The sequence below is a fragment of the Cucurbita moschata genome, unplaced genomic scaffold (assembly GCF_002738365.1).
Source record: "Cucurbita moschata cultivar Rifu unplaced genomic scaffold, Cmos_1.0 Cmo_Scf00040, whole genome shotgun sequence".
NCBI classification, from domain to species: domain Eukaryota; kingdom Viridiplantae; phylum Streptophyta; class Magnoliopsida; order Cucurbitales; family Cucurbitaceae; genus Cucurbita; species Cucurbita moschata.
The window spans coordinates 666,937-676,187 of NW_019268556.1; the positions used below are offsets into that span (position 1 = coordinate 666,937).

The window sequence follows — 9,251 nt, forward strand, 5'->3', positions numbered from 1 at the left end:
TATATATATATATATATATATATATATATATATATATATATATATATATATATATATATATATATATATATTATATGTAATTTCATAATTATTTTGTTATTTTTTTACCACGACTCTTAAAAGATAATTTTTTTTATTATTTGGAAGTCAATTTTTTAAAATATATATTCAAATTGAATTATAAATCTTAATTAAATATTTAAAAGTAAATAAACAGATGTTTTACGAACCTAACTCAATTCCGTTGGTGCGAGTTATTTGGATTAAATTAGCAATTCAAGTAATTGGGTTAAGTTGGTTCTGGTTACTCGAACCTAACTCAATTCCGTTGGTGCGAGTTATTTGGATTAAATTAGCAATTCAAGTAATTGGGTTAAGTTGGTTCTGGTTACTCGGGTTGAAAAATTAACAACCTGAACAATTAAGTTTTGTAAAAAAAATGTCTAAACCCGATCGAACCTACGCACGAATATGTTATCAAACATTATTATATGTATGTATGTATATATATGTGTATATATATATATGTGTGTGTATATATATGTGTATTTTATATATGGCCTTGTTCTAAACCTTGTTTTTTAACTTTCTATTTGATTTTGGTATATTAATTAAAGATATATTTGGGTTGTATGAATAATTTATGCAGCGAAGCTCCTAGGACTACCCTTAATTCCTCCGAGCGCAGCTCCAACAACCGGACCGCTACGCGGACTAAATTATGCGTCGGCTGCTTCGGGAATTCTCGATATTACTGGAAGAAACTTTGTAAGCGATCACTCAAAATCTAAGTCAATTAAATCATAACTTAATTAGTTAAGACATATGCATAACGTCCTGATGCAGATCGGTCGCATACCCTTCAATCAACAAATAAGCAACTTCGAGAACACGCTGGATCAAATAACCGGCAACCTAGGAGCCGCCACGGTGGCTCCCGTGGTGGCTCGCTGCATATTCTTCGTTGGTATGGGCAGTAACGACTACCTTAACAACTATCTAATGCCTAATTATCCTACCAGATCTCAATACAATAGCCGACAGTTCGCCGATCTTTTGACCCAACAGTACACTCAGCAACTCAGTGTAAGATCCTCTCTTATCTTATAAGGGTCTATTTTCTCCGACTTTTTGAACCTATGTATGTTATAGAGGCTTTACAACCTCGGAGCTCGGAAGTTCATCATCCCCGGTATCGGAACAATGGAGTGCATTCCCAATGTATTAGCTAGAAGCTCCGATGGAAGATGCTCAGAAGAAGTAAGCCAGCTCGTTCGAGATTTCAACGCGAACGTTAGAATAATGATCGGAAACTTGAATGCCAATCTTCCCGGTTCGAGGTTCACTTACGTTAATATTGCTCGTATGAATGGAGATATCCTTGCAAATCCTAGAGCTTATGGTACTGTGGTTTCAGACAAGTTTGGTTATGTTTATACTATGATTAAGGTTTTTAAAACAAGGATGTTTGATTGTACAACGTAGGATTCACAGTGGCGGATCGTGGGTGCTGTGGGATTGGGAGGAACAGGGGACAGATAACATGTCTTCCATACCAAATGCCTTGTCTGAATCGAGACCAGTATGTGTTTTGGGATGCGTTTCATCCAACTGAGAGAGTGAATATCATCATGGCGAGAAGGGCTTTCAATGGCGACATGTCCGTTGCTTACCCTTTTAACATACAACAGCTTGCCAATCTTGATATCTAAGTACTTGTGAGCATATACATGCTTGTGTGTTGGATGCAATATGTCTACTTTTTTTGGGTTTTGTAGAAAGACGTGTATATATAATGTTGAGAAAGTTTAAGAATAAAGGAACGGTTCGAGTTCACGTTGACTAATTAAGGATAGTGAGTATGTAAGTAAGGAGGTATTTCGAGAAAACCAAAATTAAAGTCATGGAAGTTTATGTTTAAAGTGGATGTTCATTGTTCCTATTAGTGGTATCAGAGTCTTGTTGTGTAACAGCTCAAGTCCACCGCTAGTAGATATTGTCTGTTTTGGGTCGTTACGTATCATTGTCTATTAGAGAGAGGTTTCCACACCCTTATAAGGAATGCTTCACTCCCCTCTCCAGCGTCCTCATTGGCACACCGCCTGATGTCCACCTCCCTTCAGGGCTCAGCGTCCTTGCTGGCACACCGCCCAGTGTCTAGCTCTAATACCCTTTGTAGCAACTCAAGTCAATGGATTGTGAGATCCTACATCGATTAAAGAGAGGAATGACATCGATTAGAGATGGGAACGAGTGCCAACAAAGATGTTGGTCCTTGAAGGGGGGTGGATTGTGAGATCCCATGTCGTCGGTTGGGGAGGAGAACGAAACATTTTTTATAAAAGTGTGAAAATCTCTCCTTAGCAGACACGATTTAAAAATCTTGAGGAGAAGTCTGAAAGGAAATGCCCAAAGAAGACAATATAGCCTTGCAACGGGCTTGAGCTGTTTTAAATGGTATTAGAACCAAACACCGGGTAATGTGCCAGCAAGGAGGCTAAACTCCAAAGGGGGTGGACATGAGGCGGTGTGCCAGCAAGGAGACTGGGCCCAAAGAAGGTAGATTGGGGGGCCCCACATCGATTGGAGAAGGGAACGAGTGTCAACAAGGACGTTAGTCGTCGAAGGGGGTGGATTGTGAAATCCCACATCGGTTGGGAAGAAGAACGAAACATTCTTTATAAAAGTGTGGAAACCTTTCCTTAACATACGCATATTAAAAACCTTAAGGGGAAGCTCGGAAGGGAAAGCAGAAAGAGGACAATATCTACTAGCGCTAGGCTTGTGCTGTCACAGTTACTGAGAGCAGGTCTAACATCGCTAAAAGCAGGTCTAACATCGCTAAAAGCACTTCAAAAGTTTATAAAAATGCATCATACGTAGAAAACATTTACAAAAAAAATGGATCATTTCAAGATAATACCCTTAAAAATCATACTAAACTCAACTGATCCTGTTGAACAAATACAGGAATAGATTCTTTGCAAACCAAAAGGATCTAAGTAAGAAGCATTCCATTCTCATTGTAGCAACCGTTTACCTTGAGTGTAAATTTTCAACAAACCCAACAAATGTAATTAAACTTGAAGTTGAACAAAATTTATGCATAATGCTTCCCAAATACAAAGTCCCCAGCCATTTCCCTTTCTTCTCCACTTAACGAACACGGCGATCTTTCTCTTCCTGTCCGAGTCCAAGTGATTTCTGAGCGTTTGCAATACCTTCAGGGTCTGGTATGGGGGATCAAATGCGTTAACGAACAAAACATCGAATAATGGCAACAATTGATTTTATTACATTGTCAATGGTAATACAGGATGTGATATAGAATCAACCCAAGGGAAAGTTTTGGAACGGATTACCTTGTTGATCAAGATTAAAAGTAAAAAAAACTCATTTCTAAACTCGTGATTCGAATTACTCTACAAGAGGTTTGATCAATACCACTTGAATGACTTTAGCATGCAAGTTCTAAACAGTTGATTTTATTACATTGTCAATGGTAATACAGGATGTGATATAGAATCAACCCAAAGGAAAGTTTTGGAACGGATTACCTTAATGATTAAGATCAAGAGTAAAGAAAACTCGTTTCTAAAGTCGAGATTCAAATCATTCCATAAGAGGTTTGATCAAAATACCACTTGAACGACTCTAGCATGCAAGTTCTAAACAGTTGATTTCATTACATTGTCAATGGTAATACAGGATGTGATATAGAATCAACTCAAGGGAAAGTTTTGGAACGGATTACCTTGATGATCAAGATCAAGAGTAAAGAAAACTCGTTTCTAAAGTCGAGATTCAAATCATTCTATAAGAGGTTTGATCAAAATATCACTTGAATAACTCTAGCATGCAAGTTCTAAACAGTTGATTTCATTACATTGTCAATGGTAATACAGGATGTGATATAGAATCAACTCAAGGGAAAGTTTTGGAACGGATTACCTTGATGATCAAGATCAAGAGTAAAGAAAACTCGTTTCTAAAGTCGAGATTCAAATCATTCCATAAGAGGTTTGATCAATACCACTTGAAGGACTCTAGCATGCAAGTTCTAACATAATAATTTGCAAAGTAAAAGCTTAGCTCTCAACAAAACCAAAATAAAAACTCTATTCTTTTCAATTCTAATTCCAAAATGTGATAATTGCACGAACATTTCCTTCACATCTTCCTTAAAGTTTATTTTGTATGATTAATGCCTTGGTTAATATCAGCATGTATCTCATGATAGACAAAGTATTGGTCCTATTAGAAGTATGAATTATGGTCCATTGTGGGCGTCAACAAGTCCTATACGTACGTTAGTTTAATTTCGTGCTCGAGTGGAGTGCAAATCCGAACTTGCAAAAGAAAAAAGAAATGAGGAAATACATACCAAAGAACTGTGTGAAAATGCGAGTGAAGAAGTGCAAGTTCCTGGAAGCATTGTACGCCATGGCTGGTGGAAGAGGTTTGACAATGGTGTCAATGCTAAATACTCGTTGAAGAAACTGCACCACAGAAAATTTTAAGAACTTGCAATCAGTTAAAAACAATTTCATACTTTAATATGAACATATTTCTAAGGTTAATTACTTCCCAATCAATAAGGAAAGCCCTTTTAAGTACAATTAATAAATTCTATAAGGAATGCTTCGTTCTCCTCTCCAACCGATGTGAGATCTCACAATCCACACTCCTTAGGAGCCCAGTATCCCAAAAGACCTTACACCAATGGAGATAGTAGTCCTCACTTATAAACCCATGATCATTCCCTGAATTAGCCCACGTGGGACTCACTCCCAATAATCCTCAACAATCTTCCCCTCGAACAAAGTACACTATAAGCCTCTCCTGAGGCTTATGGAGCTCTCGAATAGCCTCCCCTTAATCGAGGCACGACTCCTTTCTCTGAGCCCTCGAACAAAGTACACCCTTTGTTCGACACTTTAGTCACTTTTGACTACACCTTCGAGACTCACAATTCTTTGTTCGATATTTGAGGATTCTATTGACATGGCTAAGTTTAGGGCATGGCTCTGATACCAGTTGTTGATGACAGCAGAGAAATTTAGTAGAATTCTTTGGGAGAAGAGAACTTTGTATAACTACGAAGGAATGCTTAATTGATTTTCTACAACTTCCACCAATTCCAACATACATATATATAGGTAATTTGGGACATTCCTCAATACCATTCAGTATCCAAACGTCATGCACCTACTTAATTAGGAACTAATGAACCTGCATGTATGTATTCATACATGTACAAGTGACCCTTCAACACATGTATCTATTCATATATGTATCTACTAGTGAACCTTCAACACATGTTTCTATTCATACATGTATCTACTAGTGACCTCAAGATGCAGTTCAAGAAGATGAAGTGAAGTCCTAAACTGATTTAGGAAGAATTCAGTTTAAAGGAGGGTGTTGAAGGGTCACTAGTAGATGCATATATGAATAGATACATGTGTTGAAGGGTCACTTGTGTATATATATATATATATATGAAGGGTCACTTGTGTATATATATATATATGTTGGCATTGGTGGAGGTGGTAGAAAATCAATTAAGCATTATACAAAGTTCTCTCCTCCCAAGGAATTCTATCAAATTTCTCTGCTGTCACCGACTTATGATAATCAAGAGGCTTAAAACGCTTATCAGCATGAATTTGGAAGTCAGTAATCAAAGAACAGATTATTTCTAGATAATCCTACAATCTAAATAGTGAATCTATGACCGAAGGAAAGCTAGGTTTCCAAATTAAAACTATGCAGATGAAAAGGAAAAACGAATTCCACATATGCAACAGCTACGAACAGACAAGAACCGATGAATTACGCGACTAAAAACGCACAATTCTCAGCAACAAACACGTTCTACGAAAAGTGAATTAAACCTGGTAATTTCGCTGGAAACTGTAGCGAAGCTCAGGGTCAATCTCAAGGGAATCATCTTCTTCTATGGAGCTCTTGGATTTGAGGCTCTTCTTGCGAGGAACGTGCATTACCGGAGTCTCGCCGGGATTCTTAGTCACCTTGAGCTTTGCTCCGGCGAACTCATCCACTTCCTCCTCCCCTCGCCATGGAGCCGAAGATGCCAATTGCTTCTTCTTCGCCATTTTCGCCCAACCCAAAATTCTAAGCACAGCCGTAAAATGCAGCAGTTTAAGGAACTTGTAAACGATGTGATACGGACCTTGTTTGGAAACTTAAATAGGACGCTTCTTATCCGGATAGTTCTATTCCTACCCCGGTTTTGGTGGTTTAAGGAGTGTTTGGATACAGCTTTATATCCCAAGCCCTTTAAAAATTACCGAAATTTCCCTCCTCTCCCTCCGGCGATGTTCAATCGGTAATAGAGAAATGAGAGGACTGTCGCCGTCTGGAATCAGAAGATCGCTCTCAGCGCTGAGGAGTACGAGACGGCGAGATTTTCGGCATTCAATTCTGTGTTGTTCTTTCTGTACTGGCGATGATAATTACGACGGTAGGATCGGCGATGGAACGCAGACCTCGAAGGTTAAGGTTTTTGATCGTGATCTTAAGCGTAAACAGGTAAGCCTAATTGATCAGCATTTCCTTTTCGTTCTTTGTTCTATGTAAGTTCAGCAGAACAGGTTTGTAGAGGGGTATTTTGTGATATTTGGAGAACGTATGGTGAAATTGTGAAGATAATTTGTAATGTTCATCTGTTCAAAGGGAAATTCTGAGAGTATTATTGTTTTTCGTGATGGGGATTGACAATTCACTGTTTCATATGTTCGTATTCTGCTTTCGTTCTGATTATTGTGTGTGCAAAGAGCTTTTAACAAGTTTGATTAAATGGCAAGTGGTTATCTACTGCATGGAACTTCTCATGTGAGATCCCACACCGGTTGGAGAGGGGAACGAAGGATTCCGTGTAAGGGTGTGGAAACATCTCCCGAGTTCTAAAAACCTTGAGGGGAAGCCTGAGAGGGAAAACCCAAGGAGGATAATATCTGCTTGCGGTGGGCTTAGGGGCATTAGAGTCAGTCACTGGGCAGTTCGCAGCGAGGACGTTGGGCCCCCAAGGGGGTGGATTGTGAGATCCCACATCGGTTGGAGAGGGGAATGAAGCATTCCTTATAAGGGTGTGGAAACCTCTCCCCTGGTAGATGCGTTTTAAAAATCTTGAGGGGATGCCTAAAAGGGAAAGCCCAAGGAAGACAATATCTGCTGGCGGTGGGATTAGGCTGTTACAAACGGTATCAAAGCCAGCCACTAGGCAGCATGCCAGCAAGGACGTTGGGCCCCAAGAGGGTGGATTGTGAGATCCCACATCGGTTGGAGAGGGGAACGAAGCATTCCTTGTAACGGTGTGGAAAAATCTCCTTAGTAGACGTGTTTTAAAAACCTTGAGGGGAAGCCCGAAAGGGAAAGCCCTAGGAGGACAATATCTGCTAGCAACGGGATTAGGCTGTTACAAACGGTATCAAAGCCAGTCACTGGGCAGCATGCCAGCAAGGATGCTGGGCCCCCAAGAGGATGGATTGTGAGATCCCACATCGGTTGGAAAGGGGAACAAAGCATTCCTTGTAACGGTGTGGAAACGTCTCCTTAATAGACGCATTTTAGAAACCTTGAGGGGAAGCCTGAAAGAGAAAACCCAAAGAAGACAATATCTGCTAGCAGTGGGTTTGGGCTGTTACATTTTAGCTTCTCCTCGATAAGCTTTCTGATTTGCAGTGCTTTCAAATTTTTGGAGGGTTAAAATTGTTGTTTCTTGGTGACAGCGGGACCGAGCCGCTTGGTTGATGCGCCCGAAGGATTCTCTTACTGATACGGTTGCAGAAAACTTATTGGATCGTTTGGAGGTATTAGATTGCGATATTGTGAAGTTATGTTCATTTTAGCTTGTGAATCCCATTCATTGATCTCTCAGTTATTGTTTTTCTAAGGAAATGTTACACATTTTGATGAAATCATATCCTAAGTACCTTGACTTACATGTTTCACATTGTACCTTTTGAAGGATTGCAAGAGGACATTCCCTACAGCATTATGTTTGGGGGGTTCATTGAAGGCTATCAGGCGATCGTTTCGTGGCCGTGGTAATAAACCTATTTCCATTTTCTTCAATTATTAGGAAAAAGAAAGATGTGACTTCGAGAGAACGAGAAGTTAAGGGGTCGTCCCTCATAAATTAAGTGCATCAAATGAGTTCAAACGATCGCGTTTAGAAGTATGAATATAATATTTTAGGAATGTTAAGGTAATCAAGAATCATTATCCTAAGCATTCAATGATCTAATAAAGTTGTTTTGAAATGTGACTAATTGAGAACATAAAAGTATAGCTCTCGTGACATGACCGGTTGAAACTTTTTGTCTACACTTTCTCGAGTTTATGAAATTCTTATCCATTGTGTTCTGTGTCCGTTTCGTTTGGTTCCACTGAATGTTATGGGTTCACTACTTCATTTATAATTGAAACAGTGATATGTCTGGCCTTGATCAATTGGAAGATTGGATAATTCGGTTATAACTGGGAGCATGTACAATTACAGGAGGGATGTTCACTATCGATTCTTATAGTACTGTTCGGAGAGTCGATAAGTTAATTCCTGTCGATGTGTATTTGTTGGGTTGTTCACCTAAACCCGAGGCTATTATAGATGGAATAACAAAATGTCGTAAGAAAATATCTCGAGAAATCTATGAAGGTCAAATTAAGTCTCAAGAGGAGAATCGGTGTTTTTCTACCAACCAAAAATTTCATGTTGGCCCATAGTGATATGTTTGACCTTTGTGCTTTGTCCTTATCATTATATTATAGATTGCTTCAGTTCATTAAGAGATTGCAATTGGTTTTAGTTTAAGCAAATAAATGAATTTGTATTTTTTTTTTTTTTGTGCGCGCTCGCCCCTGTGTTGTATTAAATTGTAAAATAAAGTTTTATCCATTTGCCAGGTTCAGTTGAAAAGCTGATCATGATGGATGCATCACATGACATGATAATGTCATGCAAAGATGATACAGGTGCACACGATCAGGACGTTGAAACATCTTTTATTATTGGTGACGAAGAGTTTCTACCGATACGAGAAAGGTGTTCTTACAGCTTGTATCTTTTTCAGTAATGTGCAGTCATTGATTGAATGAAACTCATGCTTTATCATTTCTTCCATTTACTTCTGGTGTGAAGTTCAGTAGATCTAATTGTAAGTTGCTTGGGTCTTCACTGGACAAATGATCTTCCTGGAGCCATGATTCAGGTTTGTCCCCCACCC

The 9,251-nt window shown here is 39.0% G+C and overlaps 3 protein-coding genes across 4 annotated transcripts in view; 2 read left to right on the plus strand and 1 right to left on the minus strand.

The window, feature by feature from the left end:
- The window catches only part of LOC111432760 (GDSL esterase/lipase At1g71691-like), a 4,472-nt gene extending 2,652 nt beyond the window's left edge, over positions 1–1,820 (plus strand). Inside the window, exons 2-5 of one of the 2 annotated variants that reach the window (XM_023069699.1) lie at positions 650–768; positions 847–1,086; positions 1,153–1,402; positions 1,486–1,820. In XM_023069699.1, coding sequence (XP_022925467.1) covers positions 650–768; positions 847–1,086; positions 1,153–1,402; positions 1,486–1,712 — 836 coding nt within the window. In that variant the 3' untranslated portion in view covers positions 1,713–1,820. The remainder of the gene's footprint in view (positions 1–649; positions 769–846; positions 1,087–1,152; positions 1,403–1,485) is intronic. The other variant, XM_023069700.1, reaches the window with a different exon arrangement.
- A 1,112-nt stretch (positions 1,821–2,932) lies between these two features.
- On the minus strand, positions 2,933–6,170 carry LOC111432761. Its single transcript, XM_023069701.1, has 3 exons — positions 5,898–6,170; positions 4,385–4,499; positions 2,933–3,230 (listed from the first exon to the last, which is right to left on the minus strand). The coding sequence occupies exons 1-3, from the start codon at positions 6,117–6,119 to the stop codon at positions 3,157–3,159; spliced, it is 411 nt and encodes a 136-aa protein (XP_022925469.1). The 5' UTR covers positions 6,120–6,170; the 3' UTR covers positions 2,933–3,156.
- LOC111432759 (putative methyltransferase At1g22800, mitochondrial) overlaps positions 6,152–9,251 on the plus strand; it is an 8,537-nt gene continuing 5,437 nt past the window's right edge. The window contains 6 exon segments of the mRNA XM_023069698.1: positions 6,152–6,328; positions 6,330–6,555; positions 7,755–7,835; positions 7,994–8,072; positions 8,932–9,070; positions 9,167–9,236. Of these exon segments, the coding sequence (XP_022925466.1) occupies positions 6,156–6,328; positions 6,330–6,555; positions 7,755–7,835; positions 7,994–8,072; positions 8,932–9,070; positions 9,167–9,236 (768 nt within the window). The 5' untranslated portion in view covers positions 6,152–6,155.